The 27,480-nt window shown below is 42.4% G+C and overlaps 1 protein-coding gene across 2 annotated transcripts; it reads right to left on the bottom strand.

The window, feature by feature from the left end:
- Nucleotides 1-6,824: 6,824 nt before the first annotated feature.
- Nucleotides 6,825-19,652, bottom strand: LOC121584064 (solute carrier family 2, facilitated glucose transporter member 11-like). Of its 2 annotated transcripts, none has more exons than XM_041899894.2 (12): nt 19,564-19,652; nt 17,776-17,874; nt 16,911-17,071; nt 14,988-15,112; nt 14,697-14,826; nt 14,445-14,593; nt 13,682-13,869; nt 12,886-12,996; nt 9,949-10,050; nt 9,602-9,677; nt 9,194-9,321; nt 6,825-7,493 (listed from the first exon to the last, which is right to left on the bottom strand). In XM_041899894.2, exons 1-12 carry the CDS (start codon nt 19,624-19,626, stop codon nt 7,296-7,298), a joined length of 1,530 nt encoding a protein of 509 aa, XP_041755828.2. In that variant the 5' UTR covers nt 19,627-19,652; the 3' UTR covers nt 6,825-7,295. The 2 variants fall into 2 exon arrangements, with proteins under 2 accessions (XP_041755828.2, XP_041755827.2); XM_041899893.2 differs by lacking the exon at nt 19,564-19,652 and adding an exon at nt 19,115-19,412.
- Between the last annotated feature and the right edge of the window lie 7,828 nt (nt 19,653-27,480).

Below are 27,480 nucleotides of genomic sequence, written 5' to 3' on the forward strand. Positions count from 1 at the left end.
CATAAGTATTCACCCCCTTTATTTAGGCAAGCCTAAATTAGATCATAAGTAAAATTTGGCTTAACAAATCACATAAGTTATATGGACTCACTCTGTGTGAAATAATAGGGGTTGACATGATGACTACCCCTTCCTCTGTCCCCCATACATACATCTATCTGTAAGGTCCCTCAGTCAAGTATTGCATTTCAAGCACAGATTAAACTCACACAGAGTGAGTCCATATAACTTATGTGATTTGTTAAGCCAATCTCTCCCTTTCCCAGTCTGCTGTTCCCACATGCTTCAAGATGGCCACCATTGTTCCTGTACCCAAGAAAGCAAAGGTAACTGAACTAAATGACTACCGCCCTGTAGCACTCACCTCTGTCATCATGAAGTGCTTTGAGAGACTAGTCAAGGATCATATCACCTCTACCTTACCTGTCACCCTAGACCCACTTCAATTTGCTTATTGCCCCAATGTATTAGGTATATTGTTGTGAAATTGTTAGATATTACTTGTTAGATATTACTGCACTGTCGGAACTAGAAGCACAAGCATTTCGCTACACCCGCTATAACATCTGCTAAACACGTGTATGTGACAAATAACATTTGATTTGATTTGAACTACAAAGACCAGGGAACAAAGACCAGACCAAGCCTCATAAAGAATCAGACACTGAATATATCTTTAAGCATGGTCAAGTTAATAATTATGCTGTGGATGGTGTAATAAACTACCCTGACACATCAAAGATGCAGTCCTCCTTCTGAACTCAGTTGCCGGAGAGGAAGGAAACCGCTCAGGGATTTCACCATGAGGCCAATGGTGACTTTAAAACAGTTACAGTGTTTAATGGCTGTGATAGGAGAAAACTGAGGATGGATCAACAGCATTGTAGTTGCTCCACAATACTAACCTAATTGACAGAGTGAAAAAAAGGAAGCCTGTACAGAATATAAATATTCCAAAACATGCATCCTGTTTGCAGTAAGGCACTGAAGTAATACTGCAAAAAATGTGGAAAAGCAATTAACTTTTTTTCCTGAATAGAAAGTGTTATATTTGGGGCAAATCCAATACAACACTTTACATCATTTCAATCATATTGGTGGCTGTATCATGTTATGGGTATGCTTGTAATCGTTAAGGACTGGGGAGTTTTTTAGGATAACAAATTAACGGAATAGAGCTAAGCACAGGAAAAATCCTAGAGGAAAATTTGGTTCAGTCTGCTTTCCACCAGACACTGGGAGATGAATTCACCTTTCAGCAGGACAGTAACCTAAAACAGGGGTTCCCAAACTTTTTCACTCAGGCCCCCCTTCCAGCATTGGTAAACATCCCGCGCTCCCCTTGTGCGTGCGCCATGTCTATTTCTTGTGCGTGCGCCATGTCTATTTCTATTCTGCAAAACTGTTCAAACAGTTTTGCAGAATATTTTGCAGGTTTAAAGCTTATTTCCAGCAATTCTACACATTTTGTCATGGGTTGCAGAGAAAACTTTGCAGATTTAAAGCTAATTCTATACATTTTGCCATGTCTAATGTGTATTCATGTGATATTTCAGTGACTCAAACATTACAACAAAATCAATGGGCTAAATAACCTAGCTAAAAAACATTAGCTGACATGGGCTAGATGATATGGACACATCTGACAAGTTATGAATAGCTCTCTAAGGTATGCAATGACTGACATGACGAGGAAAACTGATGATGCACTAACCAATTTGGCAATTGTACCTTGTGCATTCTATTATTACAACTTTCAAGAGTAAGTTAAAGCCGGACTGAGTGCGCAAGTCTGAGCGCTCCGCCTTCAGTCCACCGTTCTGTTGCTTACCAAGAAGACAGTGAATGTTCCTGTGTCACGCCCTGACATAGAGTTCACTAGTTGGGTTGGTCAGGGTGTGAATATCTATGTATGTGTATATCTATGTTGTGGATTTCTATGTTGGCCGGGTATGGTTCCCAATCAGAGGCAGCTGTCGATCGTTGTCTCTGATTGGGGATCATACTTAGGTAGCCATTTTGCCTACCTATGTTGTGGGATCTTGACTCTTGTTTGGCTTGTTTGTGTGTAGCCATTGTGAGCTTCACGTTATGTTGCTTTTGTTGTTTTGTCGTGTGTTAACTCAGTGAATAAACATGTATGCATTCCACGCTGCACCTTGGTCCAATCCTGTACTCAACGAGCGTGACAGAAGATCCCACCACCAACGGACCAAGCAGCGTGCCCAGGAGGAGCAAACACCCTGGACACAGCGGGAAGCAACATTGGTAGATGTCCTCCTCGGTTGGGGGAAAATTACCGAGGAGGAAGCCGTCCGTTACGGTGAGGTAATGGAGGAGGGCTGGAGTCCGGATCGACGGCGACTCCAAAATGCGAAACGACGAAGGAGACCCGAGAGGCAACCCCAATAAAAAAAAAAAAATGGGGGGCACACGGGGTGGTCGACGAAGCAGCAGGGAAAGGGCTGAATGTGGAGGAGGAGGCCGCTATTGTAGAGGTCCTCCAAGACCTGCGGATCAGCAGTATGAGAGAGGAGGCCACCACATTACGGGGGCTGTTAGAGAAGAGGGAGCAGGAGCTCTCACTTCAGAAGGAGGCGCTGCAGGAGGCCCAAAGGGAGAAGGAATTAGTGGATGCACGGAGAGAGGAGCTGGCCAGGCAACAGGAGGAGCTGAGAGAGGAGTTAACCCTCCAGCAGCAGAGAGCTCGGGCCTTAGAGCAGAGGCTGGCGGAGCCAGGTTTAGCAGAGCCAACTCCCCGTACTCGCTGTAAGGAGTGTGTGTTCATTGAGGAACCAAGTTATGCGGAAATACGCACTGTGTCGCCAGTGCGCCTTCACAGCCCAGTGCGTCCTGTGCTAGCGCCCCGCACGTGCCGTGCGAAAGTGGGCATCCAGCCGGGACGGGTTGTGCCATCTTTACACTCCAGACCTCCAGTGCGCCTCCACGGTCCAGTATATCCTTCTCCGGTTCTACGCACTGGGTTACCAGTGGTGCGTGTATCCAGTCCGGTACGGCCCGTACCTGCTCCCCGCACCAAACCAGTGGTGCGGGTCGCCAGCCTGGTACGCCCCGAATCTGCTCCCCGCACCAAACTAGTGGTGCGTGTATCCAGCCCGGTACGGCCCGTACCTGCTCCTCGCACCAAACCAGTGGTGCGTGTCGCCAGCCCGGTACGCCCCGTGCCTGCTCCTCGCACCAAATCAGTGGTGCGTATCTCCAGTCTGGCACGGCCCGTGCGTGCTCCTCGCACCAAACCAGTGGTGCGTGTTCCCAGTCCGACACAGCCCGTGCCTGCTCCTCACACCAAACCAGTGGTGCATGTCTCCAGTCCGGCACGGCCCGTGCCTGCTCCTCGCACCAGACCAGTGGTGCGTGTTCCCAGCCCGGTGCGGCCCATGCCTGTTCCTCACACCAGACCAGTGGTGCGTGTCCCCAGCCCGGTACGGCTGGGGCCAGAGCAGTCCGCTCCACCGGTGTCCAGTCCAGCTCCGGTCAGCTGCTCCACTCCAATGCCAGAGCAGTCCGCTCCACCGGTGCCCAGTCCAGCTCCGGTCAGCTGCTCCACTCCAGTGTTAGAGCAGTCCGCTCCACCGGTGCCTAGTCCAGCTCTGGTCAGCTACTTCAGTCCAGAGCCAGAGCAGTCCGCTCCACTGGGGTCCAGTTCAGCTCCGGTCAGCGGCTCCACTCCAGTGCCAGAGGAGTCTGCTCTACCGGTGCCTAGTCCTTCCCCGGTTGGCTGCTCCAGTCCAGAGCCAGAGCAGTCCGATCCACCGGGGTCCAGTTCAGCCCCGGTCGGCAGCTCCACTCCAGAACCAGATGTCAACTCCTCTCCAGGGTCGGGGCCTCCCACACCAGGGTCCAGACAGGGCTTGGTGCATCACGGGGGATTGCTGGTCTAGGCCCAGACGTCAGCCCCTCTCCAGGGTCGGGGCCTCCCACACCAGGGTCCAGACAGGGCTTGGTGCATCGTGGGAGGACTGAGAGGGGAAGCATCACGCCGAGGTCCAGACCGGACCAGGGGTGCAACGGGGAGGCAGAAAGGGAGAGGACGTCACGCCCGGAGCCGGAGCCGCCACGGAGGCTGGATGCCCACCCGGACCCTCCCCTGTTAAGTTAGGTTTTGCGGCCGGAGTCCGCACCTTTGGGGGGTACTGTCACGCCCTGACATAGAGTTCGCTAGTTGGGTTGGTCAGGGTGTGAATATCTATGTATGTGTATATCTATGTTGTGGATTTCTATGTTGGCCGGGTGTGGTTCCCAATCAGAGGCAGCTGTCGATTGTTGTCTCTGATTGGGGATCATACTTAGGTAGCCATTTTGCCTACCTACAGTGGGGGAAAAAAGTATTTAGTCACCCACCAATTGTGCAAGTTCTCCCACTTAAAAAGATGAGAGAGGCCTGTAATTTTCATCATAGGTACACGTCAACTATGACAGACAAAATGAGATTTTTTTTCTCCAGAAAATCACATTGTAGGATTTTTTATGAATTTATTTGCAAATTATGGTGGAAAATAAGTATTTGGTCAATAACAAAAGTTTCTCAATACTTTGTTATATACCCTTTGTTGGCAATGACACAGGTCAAACGTTTTCTGTAAGTCTTCACAAGATTTTCACACACTGTTGCTGGTATTTTGGCCCATTCCTCCATGCAGATCTCCTCTAGAGCAGTGATGTTTTGGGGCTGTCGCTGGGCAACACGGACTTTCAACTCCCTCCAAAGATTTTCTATGGGGTTGAGATCTGGAGACTGGCTAGGCCACTCCAGGACCTTGAAATGCTTCTTACGAAGCCACTCCTTCGTTGCCTGGGCGGTGTGTTTGGGATCATTGTCATGCTGAAAGACCCAGCCACGTTTCATCTTCAATGCCCTTGCTGATGGAAGGAGGTTTTCACTCAAAATTTCACGATACATGGCCCCATTCATTCTTTCCTTTACACGGATCAGTCGTCCTGGTCCCTTTGCAGAAAAACACCCCCAAAGCATGATGTTTCCACCCCCATGCTTCACAGTAGGTATGGTGTTCTTTGGATGCAACTCAGCATTCTTTGTCCTCCAAACACGACGAGTTGAGTTTTTACCAAAAAGTTATATTTTGGTTTCATCTGACCATATGACATTCTCCCAATCCTCTTCTGGATCATCCAAATGCACTCTAGCAAACTTCAGACGGGCCTGGACATGTACTGGCTTAAGCAGGGGGACACGTCTGGCACTGCAGGATTTGAGTGCCTGGCGGCGTAGTGTGTTACTGATGGTAGGCTTTGTTACTTTGGTCCCAGCTCTCTGCAGGTCATTCACTAGGTCCCCCCGTGTGTTCTGGGATTTTTGCTCACCGTTCTTGTGATCATTTTGACCCCACGTGGTGAGATCTTGCGTGGAGCCCCAGATCGAGGGAGATTATCAGTGGTCTTGTATGTCTTCCATTTCCTAATAATTGCTCCCACAGTTGATTTCTTCAAACCAAGCTGCTTACCTATTGCAGATTCAGTCTTCCCAGCCTGGTGCAGGTCTACAATTTTGTTTCTGGTGTCCTTTGACAGCTCTTTGGTCTTGGCCATAGTGGAGTTTGGAGTGTGACTGTTTGAGGTTGTGGACAGGTGTCTTTTATACTGATAACAAGTTCAAACAGGTGCCATTAATACAGGTAACGAGTGGAGGACAGAGGAGCCTCATAAAGAAGACGTTACAGAGAGCCAGAAATCTTGCTTGTTTGTAGGTGACCAAATACTTATTTTCCACCATAATTTGCAAATAAATTCATGAAAAATCCTACAATGTGATTTTCTGGATTTTTTTTGTCAATTTGTCTGTCATAGTTGACGTGTACCTATGATGAAATTTACAGGCCTCTCTCATCTTTTTAAGTGGGAGAACTTGCACAATTGGTGGCTGGCTAAATACTTTTTTCCCCCACTGTATGTTATGGGATCTTGACTCTTGTTTGGCTTGTTTGTGTGTAGCCATTGTGAGCTTCACGTTACGTTGCTTTTGTTGTTTTGTCGTGTGTTAACTCAGTGAATAAACATGTATGCATTCCACGCTGCACCTTGGTCCAATCCTGTACTCAACGAGCCTGACATCCTGAGTGGCCTATTTACAGTTTTGACTTAAATCTACTTGAAAATCTATGGCAAAACCTGAAAATGGTTGTCTAGCAATGATCAACAAACAATTTGACAGATTTGGATGAATATTTTAAAGAATAATGGGCAAATGTTGCACAATCCAGGTGTGGAAAGCTCTTAGAGACTTACCCTGAAAGACTCACAGCTGTAATCGCTGCGAAAGGTGCTTCTACAAAGTATTGACTCAGGGGTGTGAATACTTATGTAAAGGAGATATTTGCAAACATTTCTAAAAACATGTTTTCACTTTGTCATTTCAAATTGGTTTATTATATTTCAATATTACCAATTGTATTGTATTATAATGCTGCAATGGCATTTAAAAAAAACATGAATGATTCCTTTGTTCAGTTTCTAGACAGCCTCCTTATCACGTGCCCTGGCCTGGCCATATGGCTGTGATACTGTTGATTTTAATCTCGGTTGTCCAACCTCAAATGAAATGTTGAGTAACTAAAAAGTAAGTAAAGTAACAACACATTATGACTACACTGCAATATGATGCTGTAAGTGTGTAAGCACAAAAACGTTGAACTGAGTGCTGGTTTGTTTGGAGATTATTTGGGTGTGAGTATGGTATGGTCCAGTAAATCCACGAAACGAATCAGAGAAATCATAGACTGCCTCACATATAAAGTGGGCTGCAAACTTGTAAGCCTCTCTCCATGTGTTCATTTAGGAGACTGACATGTTGTGGACAGATTTTATTGGAAATACGCACTTGGAGGATAGTCATCTCAAAAGGTATTTTATTCATTCAAAAGGTTAATTGACAAATGTTGGCAGATACAGATAAAAATCTAATGTCAACACATTTTCCAGTAAAATTCTTATAATGTAATCCTGAGTAGCTAATACCATATGACCAGTATGTTAAACTACTGAGCCTTAAATCATTAGTGTTTATAACCTATATAATTGTAAAAACTGATCCAATATGTTGCCGATCTGGACTTAACATTAACAGCACCAATTATCATATTATCCCAGTTATCATAATGCCTACTCTTCAAAATCATGATCCCTGACAAAGAACAAACATTCTGGAACTTTTTAAAAATCAATATGACAGTGAGATATTCATAACACTACCAGTTGTTGAATAAGAAGTAGTGTGGACAGATTTGACAAGTCCTTGCAGCAAACACTGGAGCTGTGTTTCACAGAGGGGTTGACAACAATGTTGTCCTTGGGCCGTAGTCAGCTTTGGAAGCCTTCCTCTTTTCTCCAGACTGGAACTCTGTTTGGATCTCCAGGAAGGTTTTGTTCTTCGTCTCGGGGACTACCAGGAATATGTATACAGCCACCAAGACACAAACGACCAAGAACACCAGGAAACAGTACTGCTGCAACTTAGTCTGTGGGGGTAGAAGAGCAGACCAAATCCATCTAGAACCAGCTCTCAAAACAACCATATCCTAATTCCATATCAGTCGACGGTACTGATATCAAACTACTCTGATATCAATACCAGTGGAGGCTCTTCAGAGGAGGAAGGGGAGGACTATCCTCCTCAGTGAATTTCATAACAATAAAAATAGTAAAACATTGAAAAAGTTATCCTGTTTAGATAAAACTATACTAAATATATTCACGTCTCCAAATAATTGATTAAAACACACTGTTTTGCAATGAAGGTCTACAGTAGCCTCAACAGCACTCTGTAGGGTAGCGCCATTGTGTAGCCGGAGGACAGCTAGCTTCCGTCCTCCTCTTGGTACATTGACTTCAATACAAAACCTAGGAGGCTCTTGGTTCTCACCCCCTTCCATAGACTTACACAGTAATTATGTAAACTTCCGGAGGACGTCCTCTAACCTATCAGAGCTCTTGCAGCATGAACTGACATGTTGTCCACCCAATCAAAGGATCAGAGAATTAATCTAGTACTGAAAGCATATGCTACAGCTAGCTAGCACTGCAGTGCATCAAATGTGGTGAGTAGTTGACTCAAAGAGAAAGACAATAGTTGAACAGTTTTCAACAAATTCATTTCTTCAAAAAAGGAGAAGCAAGAGAGAGAGAGATTGTCGTTTTTTTCAGTTTCACTTACTTAGCTAGCAAATGCAGCTGGCTAGTTTAGTTACTCAAATACCCGGCTCAAACAGAGGGAAGCTATGTTAGCTAGCTGGCTATGACTATCCAACACAACACTGGAACTCTTCCAAGTCAAGGTAAGCTTTTGTTTTTATTAATTTATTGCCACTGGGGCCCGCCGGTCCAACTGCTTACTGACTATATACTGTAACGTTACTGCATGATTGTAGCGGGTTTACTAACGCATTAGTTCTATTAGCTATGTTGACTAGGACATTACTTTAGCTAATATGGGGACAACGATGTAGGCTGTGTGTAGCGGTTATGACATGGTTTGGCTTGGAAAGGTTTTTTCGCCTGGTCACATACAGCTGATGTGTTGTTCATTGAAGTCCACAAATGAAGGGAAAAAGTGAGAGGAGGAGAGTGCATAGAGGCTAGAATGAAGACGTGGCTGCTATGAAAATTAACTCTGTTTATGCGTGATCAGGGGTGTATTCATTCCCCCAATTCTGTTGAAAAACGTTTCTTAAATGGAAGCAAACGAAACTGGGATAAAAATACCTGAATTTGTCTAATAGAAACTCTCAGTTGCAACTGTTGGACTAATGATTACACCCTAGATAAGCTAGATGCAGGCAAGAGTGTGCAAGGCGGTATTGAATGTGTCACTGTCTGTCCATGTGTCACTGTCTGTCATCTAAATATTTCTCTCGACCTGTGTGCACCTACGTTGTAAACTTTAATTCATAGACTAGGTTGTAGCTACCTCATGATGGGTATAGGGAACATTCTAGTATCATATAATAGCCTAAACCTATCGATGTTACATTGAACTGGGTGAATGGAATATGAATGACAGTCATCCAACATGCTGTAATAGAAATAAGGCCATGCTCATGAAAAAATTAATTGTGCTCCCTCATCATAAATGGCACTGACCGCCATTGATCAATACGTAGAACCTAACAATAACCACCTTATTTTAAAGGTTAAGTATCACGAAACAGTTGGAACCCACCACAATAAATGGAAACGCCATGCCAATGAAGAAGAAGCTGAGCCAGTTCACGGACCCTCCGATCATGTACGCAGCAGGCCGTGTGGTTTGTGTGAATAACTCTGTGATCAAGATGTTTGTCACACCACCTGCAAAGGACAAAGTGAAGGTATAGAAGGGTTGGGGTCAATTCCATTTAAATTCCAGTCAATTCAGAAAGTAAACCAAATTTCAATTCAAAATGTTCCTAATTGAAAAGCATTGAAAATAATTGGAATTTCAGTGTACTTCCTGATTTAACTGGAATTGACCTTAACCCTGAGGTAAAGTGTTAGTTTTAAATTGATTTATAATCAGATAAGAAATAATATTGCTGCGAGATCACACAATACTGGCATAAATGAGTTCTACGTAAGTTCTGTCGGTTACCTGGTCCCAAGCCAAAGCTCAGTATGAAAGCAAAGACGCATCCCATACTAAGATAAGGTATCCATGGGCCTGCTCCCTGTGTTCAAAGAAAGAACACAACAATTAAATCATAAACAAACTAGTGTTTCCAAAGTGGCCACCCAAGCAACATTCAGGGTTGGCAACACCAACGTGATTTATTTTATATAATTTTTCTTATGGTAGCACATAAGGGTATAGAAACATACTATTGCTGACGTTATAGAAACTAGCAAGTCACATTTAAAAATGCATAAGTGCAATACATGTATCTTATTCTGATTAAAACATTCACACAAAATGGAATTGTTAGATCAAAGATGCTTTACTTGGAAGGTGAGTGTCAGAGTGAAGCAAATACACCAGAAAGCCATAAGGGTGTACCCTCCGATGATAAGCACTTTTCGTCCCAGAGATTCGATCAGCATGCCCTGAAAGACACAGCATCTCACATGACATAACAGCAGACAAGCCGTGGAGAAATATACGATCTTCTTAGTTGAAAAACCTAATTAACACGTTTCCAATCATACCTAGTATCACACCACTGGTATCTTCATTAAATACAGTGCATTCGGAAAGTATTCAGACCCCTTCACTTTTTCCACATTTTGTTACGTTATAGCCTTATTCTAAAATGGATTAAATAACATTTTTGCATCCTGTTTCCATTGATCATCCTTGTGGTTTTTCTACAACTTGATTGGAGTCCACCTGTGGTAAATTCAATTGATTGGACATGATTTGGAAAGGCACACATCTGTCTATATAAGGTCCCACAGTTGACAGTGCATGTCAGAGCAAAAACCAAGCCATGAGGTCGAAGGAATTGTCCGTAGAGCTCCGAGACAGGATTGTGTCGAGGCACAGATCTGGGGAAGGGTACCAAAAAATGTCTGCAGCATTGAAGGTCCCCAAGAACACAGTGGCCTCCATCATTCTTAAATGGAAAAAGTTTGGAACCACCAAGACTCTTCCTAGAGCTGGACGCCCGGCCAAACTGAGCAATCGGGGGAGAAGGGCCTTGGTCAGGGAGGTGACCAAGAACCAAATGGTCACTCTGACAGAGCTCCAGAGGTCCTCTGTGGAGATGGGTGAACCTTCCAGAAGGACAACCATCTCTGCAGCAGTCCACCAATCAGGCCTTTATGGTAGAGTGGCCAGACGGAAGCCACTCCTCAGTAAAAGGAACATGACAGCCAGCTTGGAGTTTGCCAAAAGGCACCTAAAGGACTCTCAGACCATGAGAAATAAGATTATCTGGTCTGATGAAACCAAGATTGAACTCTTTGGCCTGAATGCCAAGCGTCACGTCTGGAGGAAACCAGGCACCGCTCATCATCTGGCCAATACCATCCCTACGGTGAAGCATGGTGGTGGCAGCATCATGCTGTGGGGATGTTTTTCAGTGGAAGGGACTGGGAGACTAGTCAGGATCAAGGGAAAGATGAACGGAGCAAAGTACAGAGAGATCCTTGATGAAAACCTGCTCCAGAACTTTATGTTAATCCACTGGATGAATAGTTACATTCAGTGCCTTGCAAAAGTATTCATAACCCTTGGATTTCTTCACATTTTATTGTGTTAAAAGTGGAATTAAAATTGAATTAATTTCCATTTTTTGTCAACAATCAACTCAAAATACTCCGTAATGTCAAAGTGGAAGAAAAATACTTTTTCAAAGATTAATAAAAATTGTATAACTAAAATATAGTCACTGCATAAGTATTCAGCCCCTTTGTTCAGGCAGTAAAATGTGGCTTAATAAATCACATAAGTTACATGAACTCACTCTGTGTGAAATAATAGGGGTTGACATTATTTTTTTATGACTAACCCTTCCTCTGTCCCCCATACATACGATATCTGTAAGGTCCCTCAATCAAGTATTGAATTTCAAGCACAGATTTAACTTCAAAGACCATGGAGCTTTTGGAAAGCCTCATTGAGAAGGGAAGTGATTGGTAGATGGGGAACAGTAACAAATCAGACATTGAATATCTCTTTAAGCATGGTCAAGTTAATGATTATGCTGTGGATTATGTATTAAACCACCCAGACACATCAAAGATACAGTCGTCCTTCTGAACTGAGCTGCAGGACAGGAATGAAACTTCTCAGGGATGTTACCTTGAGGCCATTTGTGATTTTAAAACAGTTACAGAGTTCAATGGCTGTGATGGGAGAAAACTGAGGCTTGATCAACTACATTGTACTGACTCCACAATAATGACTTAAATGACAGAGTGAAAAGTTGAATACAAATAAACAGCATAAAAATATTGCAAAACATGCATCCTGTATGCAACAACGCACTAAAGTAATACTGCAAAAAAAAAGCACGGCAAAGGAATAAACTTTTTGGCCTAAATGCAAAGCCTTATGTTTGGGGCAAATCCAACACAACACGTCACTGAGTAACTGCCTCCTTATTTTCAAGCATGGTGGTGGCTGCATCATGGTATGGGTATGCTTGACATTGGCAAATACTTGGTAGTTTGTCCGGATAAAAAGAAACGGGATGGTGCTAAACACAGGCAAAATCCTTGAGGAAAACCTGATTCAGTCTGCTTTACACCAGACACTGGGAGAGGAATTCACCTTTCAGCAGGACAATAATCTACAACAAAAGGCCAAATCTACACTGGAGTGAATGTTCCTGAGTGGCCAAGTTACCGTTTTGACTGAAATCTGCTTGAAAATCTAGGGCAAGACTTGAAAATTGCTTTCTAGCAATGATCCCCAACATCTTGATAGAGCTTGAAGAATTATGAAAAGAATAATGGGCTAATATTGCACAATCCAGGTGTATAAAGCTCTTAGAGACTTACCCAAGAAGACTCACAGCTGTAATCGCTGCCAAAGGTGTTTTTAACTTGTATTGACTCAGGGAGCTGAATAGTTATGCAACGACTATATTTTTGTTATTTAATTTCTATTAGTCTAAAAAATACAATAAAAATAGTATTTTGTGTAGATTGTTGACAAAAAAAAACAATTAAATCAATTTTTATCCCACTCTGTAACACAATAAAATGTGAAAAAATCCAAGGAGTATGAATGCTTTTGTAAGGAACTGTAAATCATAAAATAAATATGTTCTATGAGAACAGTATTGTGGGAATACCACCATAGCATGATGAAATCTATGATCAGTCGTGGAAAAAAGGCATGGGGTTACATTTACGCTCTACAATATACTCCATGCATGCTTCTAAATATTTGGATATACAGTATCTGTACTATGAGCAATAGTTGACACTTACACAGGTAAGGGCAGTGAGGCATTCGCAGGCTCCTGTGCCCACAGTTACGTAGGGTATGTTAACCTCTGGAATTCCAGCCGCCTCAAATACATAATCTGTATAGAAATAAATCTGAAAGAGAGAGAGAGAGAGAGTAATAGAAAATAAATTAAACACAGGGGCTTCATAATATACCCTATAGTGTATAGTGTATACCATACCCTACACTCTGACAAAAAGAAGCTTCCAAAAGGGTTCTTCGGCTGTCCCCATAGGAGAACCCTTTTCGGTTCCAGTTAGAACCCTTTTTGGTTCCATGTAGAACCCTTTTGGGTTCCAGGTAGAACCCTCTGTGTACAATATGTACAATATTCCATTCACAGAACTCTCACGTTAAGTTCATATAACCTGCAGGACATGCAGGTTGTTATAGAATATAGACAGTACAGGGTATACATACACTCTTAGAAAAAAAGGTGCTATGTAGAACCTAAAAGGGTTCTTTGGCCGTCCCCATAGGATAACCCTTTGTAGAATCCATTTTGGTACTAGGTAGAACCCTTTTGAGTTCCATTTAGATCCCTTTTTGGTTCCAGGTAGAACCCTTTTGGGTTCCATGTAGAACCCGCTGTGGAAAGGGTTCTACATGAAACCCAAAAGGGTTCTACCTGGAACCCAAAAGGGTTCTAATTGAATGGAATATTGTACATTTAAATCAACATCTTCTCCTCTCAGCTGACTTGAGTTTATACTGAGAAACATTGCAGCCCTGAGGGCTCATAGGGTCATGTGGTGAATAGGTCTGCTGCTGACGTACAGCGTTGATGCCGTTGAGCTGCTGGGCGCCGTTGATCAGGATGATGGTGAGGACTTGCCAGCGGAGGCTGCGGTCCATGAACAGCTCCCAGGGCTTCTTGGGTTTGATCCCCATGGCGCTGATCCTCTCCCTCTCCATGTCCTCCCACTCGCGGTCAAAGTTATCTGTGCCGTGGAGTTGCTTCATCGCTGTCCACAGGGAACACAAGATAGCTCACATGGTCTCTCTCCTCTCCACGGTTAATTTGTTATCCCTCACACTCAAACAAACAGGAATCCACTCCTTCACCCACCCAGCCAACCAAACCAGACATGCACAGTGGGATACACAGTAATATTTCTTTGAGAATCAAGGATTGTGTGACTAGAGAGACATTGCCTAGCAGTGTAACCTGCTGTTATAGTATGCAATGCAGTCATGTGCTTGACCTGGTATGTCTCTCAAGGGGAAATATTTGTACAATTGATGTTTCCGAGTTCCGACCCTTCTGATCTGAGATAAAGGCTGAATCATCACCCCCTCCAAAGTTTCCACCATGTGCACCATGTCAAATCAATGTTCAGGGACGGAGAGTGACACAGCTCAGTTCTCTTTTTTAGATCAATGATTGTAGATTACGATATAGGTTTGCACACTTTGTTCCAACTTTGTCACCGAAACAACTTTTTTTCTGTCAAAATAGTTTAAAGCACGATGAATGTTGTTTTAAGAAAAGGAGTCGGTTCCTATGTGAGAGAGCTTTTTACATGTGATTGAAACATACCGGTTCCACATCCAACGTCATCCCCTCTGTCGATCAGCAGGTAGCGAGGGCTCTCTGGGAACCAGGGCAGTATGAGGAGCTGCAGGAACGCTGGGATACAGGTGGTGGAGAGAAGGATGGGCCAGTACTCTTCTTTACCCAGGAGCTCACTGCAGGATCATTGTGGGAACACACACACAATACATTATGCACAGGTCTTCATTTCAAAGTACTCTGTGAGGTAGGCTTTAGTCCAGGATGATCTTAACTTACTGAAGCCCAATCACCTGTCCAGTAAGGATGCCCCCAGTGATGAAAATAGAGGTCCCCATCGCCATGGCACCACGAAGTGCCCTTGGGGCGATTTCCCCCAGATACAGTGGCTGAACGCATATGCCAATGCCTGCAAATCAGCAGATTGTTAGAATAAAGTATGGCACATTGACTTACAGACAAGACAGAACCTTCAATACATCTATATTTTTCAACACACTCATCTTAGGAATGAAGACTGCAAACTGCTGATGTCAACACTTCACTTGACTAACTGACTGACATATTTACCCGCGTTTACTCCTGTGAAAAATCGTCCAATGATGAGCAGTTCAAATAATCCAGTGGGGTAGCTCAGGCCCATCAACAGAGCAGCCAGTAAGGCAAATGCATTGTTCATCATCAGTGTCCCTTTTCTGTGACACAGAGAATATTTGCCATTAATAAAACATTTATTGAAAGTGCCTTGTTTGGAGAGAAAAAATGCATACAGTCAAATGGATATTGCCAAAATAGTAATAATAGCCTACAATGAGGGAAAAAAGTATTTGATCCCCTGCTGATTTTGTAAGTTTGCCCACTGACAAAGAAATGATCAGTCTATAATTTTAATGGTAGGTTTATTTGAACAGTGAGAGACAGAATATCAACAAAAAAATCTAGAAAAACGCATTTCAAAAATGTTATGAATTGATTTGCATTTTAATGAGGGAAATAAGTATTTGACCCCCTCTCAATCAGAAAGATTTCTGGCTCCCAGGTGTCTTTTATACAGGTAACAAGCTGAGATTAGGAGCACACTCTTAAAGGGAGTGCTCCTAATCTCAGTTTACCTGTATAAAAGACACCTGTCCACAGAAGCAATCAATCAATCAGATTCCAAACTCTCCACCATGGCCAAGACCAAGGAGCTCTCCAAGGATGTCAGGGACAAGATTGTAGACCTACATAAGGCTGGAATGGGCTACAAGACCATCGCCAAGCAGCTTGGTGAGAAGGTGACAACAGTTGGTGGGATTATTCGCAAATGGAAGAAACACAAAATAACTGTCAATCTCCCTCGGCCTTGGGCTCCATGCAAGATCTCACCTCGTGGAGTTGCAATGATCATGAGAACGGTGAGGAATCAGCCCAGAACTACACAGGAGGATCTTGTCAATGATCTCAAGGCAGCTGGGACCATAGTCACCAAGAAAACAATTGGTAACACACTACGCCGTGAAGGACTGAAATCCTGCAGCGGCCGCAAGGTCCCCCTGCTCAAGAAAACACATATACAGGGCCGTCTGAAGTTTGCCAATGAACATCTGAATGATTCAGAGGAGAACTGGATGAAAGTGTTGTGGTCAGATGAGACCAAAATCGAGCTCTTTGGCATCAACTCAACTCGCCGTGTTTGGAGGAGGAGGAATGCTGCCTATGACCCCAAGAACACCACCCCACCGTCAAACATGGAGGTGGAAACATTATGCTTTGGGGGTGTTTTTCTGCTAAGGGACAGGACATCTTCACCGCATCAAAGGGATGATGGACGGGGCCATGTACCGTCAAATCTTGGGTGAGAACCTCCTTCCCTCAGCCAGGGCATTGAAAATGGGTCATGGATGGGTATTCCAGCATGACAATGACCCAAAACACACGGCCAAGGCAACAAAGGAGTGGCTCAAGAAGAAGCCCATTAAGGTCCTGGAGTGGCCTAGCCAGTCTCCAGACCTTAATCCTATAGAAAATCTGTGGAGGGAGCTGAAGGTTCGAGTTGCCAAACGTCAGGCTCGAAACCTTAATGACTTGGAGAAGATCTGCAAAGAGGGGTGGGACAAAATCCCTCCTGAGATGTGTGCAAACCTGGTGGCCAACTACAAGAAACGTCTGACCTCTGTGATTGCCAACAAGGGTTTTGCCACCAAGTACTAAGTCATGTTTTGCAGAGGGGTCAAATACTTATTTCCCTCATTAAAATGCAAATCAATTTATAACATTTTTGACATGGGTTTTTCTGGATTTTTGTTGTTGTTATTCTGTCTCTCACTGTTCAAATAAACCTACCATTAAAATTATAGACTGATCATGTCTTTGTCAGTGGGAAAACGTACAAAATCAGCAGGGGATCAAATACTTTTTTCCCTCACTGTATGTGTAAAATTGGAGACTGACACAAATACCCAAATGAGGATTCTAGCCAGTAGCCACTATTAACAAAACACTTCTCTATACCTCCCAAATCTAATAGCCAGTGTTCCACCAATAGTCGCTCCAATAAATCCTCCTATTGTGAAAATGGACACGATGCTGGACCACAGTAGAGTGAGGTATTGCTCTGAGATGTCCTCTTCATAGCGCTCCAGCCAGGTTTGGTTGATGAAATTCTGCACAAACTGGACAAAGAAAGCACCCCTTACTCAATGCTGCCTTGAAAAGAGAATGCATTGCTCACAGCTGAAATGTAAAAGTAATTTGCATGATTTTTTGTATTATTACAGTTGTAAGATCTTAATTTCATCACTCTTTTGTTTCTGAGAAAGAATGCAGATGAGCTTCGTGATTTACATAAATTCACTGAAAACCAACAGTTATATTAATAGTATTGCACTTTTCATGTAGCCTACTTTTGGCCATGCAACTAATAGCATAACCACCGATTAAGCAACATTATGCACTAAATGTTCAAATCCTGTTGCTGCAGGATTATTTTTGCTGTGCACATATAGATCAAATTAAAATCCTACATCTGTGCCTCTGAATGTGTGTGAGAAATGTACCAACCACACAAGGCTACTGAAATTACATGGTAGAATTAACATTTTTTTTAACTCAAAAGAGTATTCTTGTTAGTGTTAAATGATTAGTCAAGATTCCCTTGTAGTGTGACCTAAGATTAAAATGGAACATAGTCTCCAGGGCTGCATGTGACTGTGACTGTTTTCTGAACACACAGGCATGGTTCAATGAGGGCAGGATGCAAATGATTATCCAATGTCCTCATCATCATCTCATCAGTTCAATAACAACTAAACCTCTCCTCTTTAGCTATCTACGTATAGTCAATTTAAGTAGACAAATATTGACAATAATGTCTTACCTTGTTGGGGGCATTGATGATCGAAATATTATAACCATATTGAAAGGTTCCTCCGATGCAAGCTGCACAAATTGCCAGTAGAAGGGATGTGTTAGGACGCTGAAACCAATAACACACATAATTGGTGATTTAGCGTTCCATAATATGTACAGATTCTGTGCAGTAGTACTCTTTAACATTCATTATTTAACAGAAAAAGGATACCTTCAATAACAGTAGCCTAATCATTATCATATTTAACTATTAGATAGCTTTCAGAAGTTCAAATGAGGCACAAATACAGATCAACTATATTTTAGCTAAGGTTATTAATTACAATAGCCAAGTGTAGACAATGAAGTAGACTATAGGTTTCTTTAAATAACTTTATAAGAATTTGAGGCCCTATTTGCAGGTGAAGGACACTTAAAACAGTGATATGTATTATAATACATGTATGTATTATGGACTAACATGTAACCTATATGTTATGGATACAGGTATCCTGTGTCTTTTTGTGTTTTTCCTCTCCTTCTGCCCTAATCACAGGTGTCCTTTATGTTCCTGATTGGTGGTCGATTGACATCCGTTTGTCTGCTGATTGCTGAGGTGGACCAATCAGTGGACATTCCTCTGTATTGCACCACCTCTTTCTGGTTTCCCACGTACACCTCCCATTGTTTTAAAAGCCAGTCAGTTGTGTTTGTTGGGAGAAACTATTTTCCGTATGTGAGTATGGATACTGTGGTGTCCTGTGTTTTGTGTACTCACTCATTTGCTGGTTACTCTGTTTGGTAACTTTGTTGTGTGTTTCTGGGAAAAGGGGGATTTAAGCAAGTTGTCCTTGGGCAAACATTACCCGTAGGAAGAAAACTGTCTAAAAACACTAGTTAGACCTGAGCGGACCACCCACTGTAATTTTTGTATGATTAGCAGTAGTTTAGCGGTTCTTGAGGCAGGCAAGATCAGTTTAGTTTTTTTTTACACTATTGTTTCATTTCTTGGGTCCTGCTCAGCCTTTTCCCCAAACCTTTACCGTGTGTTCAAAATAAACATTTTATGTTTGACGGTAGTTTATGGTTGTCGTGTAGTTTTTGTTCTCACTGTTTCCATGTCACGATTCTAATTTGCATGAATTATGTTACGGGTCTCTTGTCCATCCACCCTAGACGTTTAACGCCACGGGGTTCGTAACACTATAATTCACTTTTAAACTGTCATTACAAGCAATTGTAATGATAGTAATCATAATAGTAGTAATTATAATAATTTGTCATTACTGTGTTATTACTGTTGTCATTATTATTATTACTAATATAGTAATAACACATTCTTATTGTTTTTGTATTATTATACATACCTTAATTTTCTGTTTTGTTTCTGTGCTGCCTTCAAGCAAAGATTGATATTCCGTATCTCTTTTAGCCATTTTGAGTCCTGTTCTTTGTTTAATCTATAGGTTTTGCTGTCAAGCAAAATAGATTTATCTTACAAGTGCAAAGTTTGCTCTAACGTACTCATCCTTAAGCGGAGTGCCTTTCGAGAATATGGTTGGATGAGCAGTAAATATACTGATTATAATACAAATGATCAGTTGTTCTAACCAGTGTTCCATCGTCTGAGCATAACATTGAATTACAGTCAATTCTGCACTCTTTACACAGCAACCATTGAAAATGACTGTCTGAAAGGCATTCCTCTCTCACACACCGGTTACAGATAATCCATTCTGTGCGGATATCGTCATCAAACAGGCTATTTTTACCTTTATCATTATATCAATAAACCAAGAAAATCTGTTAGGCCTACCTCTTTCTTTAATTCTGCAGACTCTTCATTGCTATCCATTTTTGGTTCATTGAGCCAAAACATTCAAAAGGCACCATTAATGAAAGTTAGGCAACTGCAACCTACTTATGGATTAAAAAACCTAGGCTTTTTATGGCCTGGTAGCACCCAAGGGCACACAGCAGTTCTAATGTGTGATTCCATTGTAGCCTAGCCTGTATTATTATCACTAGGGCGTTTAATGAAGTCTTGACAGCACACATCAACATTCCTTTACTCTGTGCTATCAGTAGGCCTATGCAGTAAATTTACCTCAAACTGATGTGAAACAAGTGAAGAAATTGTACCATCCACTGAGGTTGACTGTCCATTATTTTGATCTATAAAAAAAAATTAACTGCTCTCATTTGGCAAGGTGTGATTTAAAAGCTAGAGCCAGGTCTATATGAAAACCATGTACAAAAACTAGAAAATAACAAGAGGTAGAATATAATATGGAAATATTGGATTTGACCTATTTTCATTAGTGTGGCAATTTTCCTCATTGATCATAAAGACCTCATTGTTTGTGAAGTCAAGTGACCAACAAAGCTCATAAGCCTCTTCTTGGTCAGCATCATGGTAATTTAACTGTTGCCAGATAGGCCCTACATGTCTTTGCTATAAATTCAATTATTTCCATTTCTAAATTAATTTTCACAATGTGAAAAAACATAAATATATTTATTCAGTATTGACTAGCATATTGAGCCTATGGGGACTAGATACCTTTCACTCTATCCTATAATAACCTTGCAAGTTTACACAAACTTACACAATTCTTACCCAATTTGTAGACAAGAGACCCTTGCATTAAGTTACTTATATTATTTGATGTATAGCCTACTAAATAAATACTGTAAACCGTGCTAACACAGAGTTTCTAAACCCAGAGGTGCAACATCGCAAGACTTCCGGGAACACTTGCAAAACATACCAAGCAGACCAGGCCGGGGTTTGGGGTTAGAGAAGTCAATGAGATAACAGAAACATTTTTCCTTAGTTGTTAATTTTCTCAAAATCTAAAGGCACAACCTAAATTCGAGCCAAACTTTTAAGTAGTTGAACATGTTATTACTCCAACCTCGTGAAAGTGACAAACTGACACGTTTTGATTTTCGTCAAAAACAACTTTGCAACATACGCAGTTCAGCGCGAGACAACTGTTAGACCCGATTACAGTGCCTTGCAAAAGTATTCATCCCCCTTCGCGTTTTTCCTATTTTGTTGCATTACAACCTGTAATTTAAATGGATTTCATTTGGATTTCATGTAATGGACATACACAAAATAGTCCAAATTGGTGAAGTGAAATGAAAAAAAGAACTTGTTTCAAAAAATTAGAACAAATACATAACGGTGGTGCGTGCATATGTATTCACCCCCTTTGCTATGGAGCCCCTAAATAAGATCTGGTGCAACCAATTACCTTCAGAAGTCACATAATTAGTTAAATAAAGTCCACCTGTGTACAATCTAAGCGTCACATGATCTGTCAAATGATCTCAGTAAATATACACCTGTTCTGAAAGGCCCCAGAGTCTGCAACACCACTAAGCAAGGGGCACCACCAAGCAAACGGCACCATGAAGACCAAGGAGCTCTCCAAACAGGTCAGGAACAAAGTTGTGGAGAAGTACAGATCAGGGTTGGGTTATAAAAAAAATATTAGAAACTTTGAACATCCCACGGAGCACCATTAAATCCATTATTAAAAAATGGAAAGAATATGGCAACACAACAAAACTCACGGACCAGGCAAGGAGGGCATTAATCAGAGAGGCAACAAAGAGACCAAAGATAACCCTGAAGGAGCTGCAAAGTTCTACAGCGGAGATTGGAGTATCTGTCCATAGGACCACTTTAAGCAGTACACTCCACAGAGCTGGGCTTTACGGAAGAGTGGCCAGAAAAAAGCCATTGCTTAAAGAAAAAAATAAGCAAACACGTTTGGTGTTCGCCAAAAGCCATGTGGGAGACTCCCCAAACATATGGAAGAAGGTACTCTGGTCAGATGAGACTAAAATTTAGCTTTTTGGCAATCAAGGAAAATGCTATGTCTGGCGCAAACCCAACACCTCTCATCACCCCGAGAACACTGGTCAGAATTGAAGGAATGATGGATGGCGCTAAATACAGGGACATTCTTGAGGGAAACCTGTTTCAGTCTTCCAGAGATTTGAGACTGGGACGGAGGTCTTTTGCATCTTCAAAGTGGTAGGCATGTTGTGTAAATCAAATGATACAAACCCCCAAAAAAGGCAACAAAATAGGAAAAATGCCAAGGGGGGTGAATACTTTCACAAGCCACTGTACGTGTGTATCTGCACATGAGCTTAGCTAGCCAACATGACATCACCTACAAGCGTGTTCGGGGATTTCTATTGGGGAAGCAGTTTCTGCCTGTCTTAGGTACTACTGTCAGACATTTGCCTGGCTACCCAGACTCCTTGCTCCAGCCAAACACTACGCCATGCACACGGATGTTAGTTTCTTCTAACATGCTGACCACACCGCTCGCGTTACATGCTGACTAGGTGTGCGCCATCGCACGCATGTTGATTTTGTCCACCCACACCAGACGCGATCAGGACACGCAGGTTGAAATATCAAAATGAACTCTGAAACAACTATATTAATTTTGGTACAGGTCGAAAAGCATTAAACATTTATGGCAATTTAGCTAGCTAGCTTGCTGTTGCTAGCTCATTTGTCCTGGGATATAAACATTGGGTTGTTATTTTACCTGAAATGCACAAGGTCCTCTATGCTTCTTCTTCTTCTTCTTCTTTTGTGGGCTTTATGCCGGACTAAAACCCCAAAAGGTGTATTGTCGCCACCAACTGGACGGGTTGGAACCAAAACAAGGTAAAAAGAAATTCATACGTGATAGGGAAACTAACTTAATCCACCCAAATAAAAATAGTACATTGACAAAACAAAACAAAACTCCCACTTCTTCCTTCTTTCAATTCTCCATATCTCCCTTCTCAGGCTCTAGGGCCTGAGAGGGTGGTACGGCTTGTGACAATATTCCATATAACTCCTTCACCGAGAAATCTTTCAGCCCCAGGAACCGCTCCGCCGCTTCCACAAGGATTTCTATCTTCCTGGACCTTCTCGCCACCTTGGCAGTGCCATTTATCATCATAGCTATAAAGGCCACGAAGTCCACCTTCTTAACCTTTAAAATGTCAGGATCCTGCTGGTGAAAGGCAACCCCTGCAGCCTGCAGTGAAGGCCTTTCCACCACCATGGACTCTTCAAGTGCACCATTCAAACCATCAACCTTTTTAACAGCTGCTGCATATGATATGCTCTGGATAGCCCTGACTTTCGCCACCTCATTCTCTTTCACCCTTGTGGGGCATTCAAAAGACGTGGCTTCATGGTTCCTACCACAATTGCAACATGTCACATTTTCATCACTTTTATAACATTTTCTCCCTTCTGCAAACACTTGAAACATGTCCAAAAAGGTCCACTACCCCAACAATTCATCCACAGATAAAAGGGTAAACTGAGTTTGTTTCTAGTAATCTCTCCTCCTTCAGGCTTCTTCTTCTTCTTTGGACTTTATATGGCGCTTGGCAACCAACTTTTAAAGTGCATTACCACCACTAACTGGTCTGGAGTGTGGGCCTCAGTTCATCTTTCAATCACCCACGTGTGTATATGCTCCTAAAAACCAATGAGGAGATGGGAGAGGCGGGACTTGCAGCGAGTCAAGCATCACAAATAGAACCAAGTTCTATTTTAGCACCTGGCTACGCAGACGCGCACGAGCAGTGTGGATGCAATGATTGAATAACATGTATGTGTACATTTATTTTGCAACGCTCGCTCACGTTATTCAATAATTTCATCCAAACTGCTCTCGCGCGTCAACGAGCATCTGGGTAGCCAGGCGCTAAAATAGAACTTGGTTCTATTTTTTACACTTGACATGTAAGTTCCCCTCTCCCATCTCCTCATTGGTTTTTAGGAGCATATACCCACGTGGGTAATTGAAAGCTGAACTGAAGTCCACACTCCAGTCGGTGGTGGTAATGCACCTTAAAGTTGGTTGCCAGGAGAGATTACTAGAAACTAACTAGGTTTACCCTTTTATCTGTGGATTAATTGTCGGAGTAGAGGACCTTGTGCATTTCAGGTAAAATAACAACCCAATGTTTATATCCCAGGACAAATTAGCTAGCAACAGCAAGCTAGCTAGCTAAATGGCCATGAATGTTTAATGCGTTTCGAACCTGTCCCCAAATTAATATAGGTGGTTCATAGTTCATTTTGATATTTAAACCTGCACGTCCTGATCGCGTCTTGTGTGGATGGACAAAATCAACATACACGCGTGCCCGGTCTAGTCAGCATGTAAGGTATGGACACACTCTTTTCATGCCATTTCGCCCGGTGGGTGGTTCTAATGTCATGGTGGGAGTAGATTTAAGCGGTGCCAACATCACGTTGGTTGTAGATTTCAGCGCGCGTGGAGTACCACAGTATGAGTGATAATACCCAGGGTTGCCATGTTCGCGGTTTTCCCAATATTGGGCTACTTTGAAAATTATGTCCGGGGTGAAAATGTATTGGTCGCAGGTTGCGGGTTTTTGGCCTATTTATAAGTTGCACCACGGCCGCCATGTCATTTTTCTTTAAGAATGAAATATATATTTTGCTATGACCTGCTGCTGACTGTCAGGCAGTGAGGCAGGCTGTTGCTAAGTGAGTGAGTGAGTGGTGGGGAGGGCTGGAGGGGTGAGTGTTGAGAGAGCACTACTATGGGGGATGATATGTGCCAGAATTAAGCCTTAGCAACCGTACCACCATGTGGCTGTCGCTTACCATTGAACGTCTGACTGACATGACATGATACCAACGCCTTACTAACATCTGCGTGACGCCTGCGTGTAACTAACATGTCGTCATACCAACGCCTTACTAACTTCTGCGTGACGCCTGCGTGTTAATGAAAGTCATAAGGTGCATAGTTTATATTTATAGTAATTAAATCTCAACCATAAATGTTAGAAACGTACAGTTTTTCCTGTGCAAGCAGACATTCCGAAGTAGCCACCTTGAGCTATAGTGTAGCCTATGGCTTGTGTATTTCCTGTTATCGCTAATTGCCTAGAAAAGATTATGTCCAACATATAGGTAATCTGTCTTTCCATCAACACCTCATGGCATGGTATGTTATTTTATCTCGCTGTATACAGATCTACATTTTGTTAGCCAATCACAGACTGTGTTGTTACCAGTTCCCAGTAGCCTACATCAGACAACCAATAAGAGTTGTGTCCATGGCTTTCAGTCGAATAGAGGAGTTCATAGGCTTTCCCAGAGGGTCTGTGTTATTCGGGTTCCTTGGGATGTCCCTACCTCAATCAAGTATAAATGTAAAAGGGTTCAGTTTAGTTTTAGTTAAGGGTTCTAGTTTAGGGTTTAGGGTTCAGGGTAGGGACGTCCCAAGGAATCCTGATAGCAGTGACCGTTCATAGAGTGAGAGACCGGCACAGTATTTGAAAATACGTAGGCAATATTATTTACTGTGTCGATAGGAGAGTAGGCTAGTGTACAATAATAACATAATTTGATGTGCTACTATTATTTATTCCATGGGTGAATTACATTGTAAATGAAAATATGCCAAGAGTGTGCAAAGCTGTCATCAAGACAAAGGGTGGCTACTTCTCAAATATAAAATATATTTTGATTTGTTTAACACTTTTTTGGTTACTACATGATTCCATATGTGTTATTTCATAGTTTTGATGTCTTCACTATTATTCTACAATGTATAGTAAAAAATAAAGAAAAACCCTGGAATGAGTAGGTGTGTCCAAACCTTTGGCTGGTACTGTACATATTTTACATTGTAATACACTACCCCTACATGCCATTGTGTGCTGGAGCTATGGGCCTACACATTCACACTCGAACTGAATTGAATGGGGGACGCATAACTACTTTTCACTGAAGAAGGGAACAAGGTACAACATACAACTTCGATCAAAGACCTTCAAATCATGTCTGACAAGACCAATGAAATCATAATGGTATCCTAATATAGTGTGGATACAGGAGTAGCCTATTCTACAATAATGTACAGTGGGGAAAAAAAGTATTTAGTCAGCCACCAATTGTGCAAGTTCTCCCACTTAAAAAGATGAGAGAGGCCTGTAATTTTCATCATAGGTACACGTCAACTATGACAGACAAATTGAGAATTTATTTTCCAGAAAATCACATTGTAGGATTTTTAATGATTTTATTTGCAAATTATGGTGGAAAATAAGTATTTGGGCACCTACAAACAAGCAAGATTTCTGGCTCTCACAGACCTGTAACTTCTTCTTTAAGAGGCTCCTCTGTCCTCCACTCGTTACCTGTATTAATGGCACCTGTTTGAACTTGTTATCAGTATAAAAGACACCTGTCCACAACCTCAAACAGTCACACTCCAAACTCCACTATGGCCAAGACCAAAGAGCTGTCAAAGGACACCAGAAACAAAATTGTAGACCTGCACCAGGCTACAAAGATTTTCTATGGGGTTGAGATCTGGAGACTGGCTAGGCCACTCCAGGACCTTGAAATGCTTCTTACGAAGCCACTCCTTCGTTGCCCGGGCGGTGTGTTTGGGATCATTGTCATGCTGAAAGACCCAGCCACGTTTCATCTTCAATGCCCTTGCTGATGGAAGGAGGTTTTTTACTCAAAATCTCACGATACATGGCCCCATTCATTCTTTCCTTTACACGGATCAGTCGTCCTGGTCCCTATGCAGAAAAACAGCCCCAAAGCATGATGTTTCCACCCCCATGCTTCACAGTAGGTATGGTGTTCTTTGGATGCAACTCAGCATTCTTTGTCCTCCAAACACGACGAGTTGAGTTTTTACCAAAAAGTTATATTTTGGTTTTATCGGACCATATGACATTCTCCCAATCCTCTTCTGGATCATCCAAATGCACTCTAGCAAACTTCAGATGGGCCTGGACATGTACTGGCTTAAGCAGGGGGACACGTCTGGCACTGCAGGATTTGAGTCCCTGGCGGCGTAGTGTGTTACTGATGGTAGGCTTTGTTACTTTGGTCCCAGCTCTCTGCAGGTCATTCACTAGGTCCCCCCGTGTGGTTCTGGGATTTTTGCTCACCGTTCTTGTGATCATTTTGACCCCACGGGGTGAGATCCTGCGTGGAGCCGCAGATCAAGGGAGATTATCAATGGTCTTGTATGTCTTCCATTTCCTAATAATTGCTCCCACAGTTGATTTCTTCAAACCAAGCTGCTTATCTATTGCAGATTCAGTCTTCCCAGCCTGGTGCAGGTCTACAATTTTGTTTCTGGTGTCATTTGACAGCTCTTTGGTCTTAGCCATAGTGGAGTTTGGAGTGTGACTGTTTGAGGTTGTGGACAGGTGTCTTTTATACTGATAACAAGTTCAAACAGGTGCCATTAATATAGGTAATGAGTGGAGGACAGAGGAGCCTCTTAAAGAAGAAGTTACAGGTCTGTGAGAGCCAGAAATCTTGCTTGTTTGTAGGTGACCAAATACTTATTTTCCACCATAATTTGCAAATAAATTCATGAAAAATCCTACAATGTGATTTTCTGGAGAAAAAAAATCTCAATTTGTCTGTCATAGTTGACGTGTACCTATGATGAAAATTACAGGCCTCTCTCATCTTTTTAAGTGGGAGAACTTGCACAATTGGTGACTGACTAAATACTTGTTTTCCCCACTGTACAGGAGTACCCTATAGTCTACAATAATAATGTCATTGAATGTGCTATAGTATAATTTATTTCATTGATGGAGGAAATTCTAAATGGGGATGGGTAGGCTACTTCATTCAGTGAATACTGAATGTCTTGCTATCTCTGGGAGTATGTTA

The sequence above is a fragment of the Coregonus clupeaformis genome, chromosome 16 (assembly GCF_020615455.1).
Source record: "Coregonus clupeaformis isolate EN_2021a chromosome 16, ASM2061545v1, whole genome shotgun sequence".
In the NCBI taxonomy this organism is placed as follows: Eukaryota; Metazoa; Chordata; class Actinopteri; order Salmoniformes; family Salmonidae; genus Coregonus; species Coregonus clupeaformis.

Excerpts from the sequence above, each read along its gene's own strand:
- LOC121584064 (XM_041899893.2), bottom strand. The coding sequence starts at position 19,183 with ATGGCTAAAAGAGATACGGAATATCAATCTTTGCTTGAAGGCAGCACA. Across the intron at positions 10,051-12,885 it reads GCCTCACTGCCCTTACCTGT|GGCATGCTGATCGAATCTCT; the intron begins GTAAGTGTCAAC and ends TGTGTCTTTCAG. Across the intron at positions 9,678-9,948 it reads CTCTGACACTCACCTTCCAA|GGAGCAGGCCCATGGATACC; the intron begins GTAAAGCATCTT and ends CTTTGAACACAG.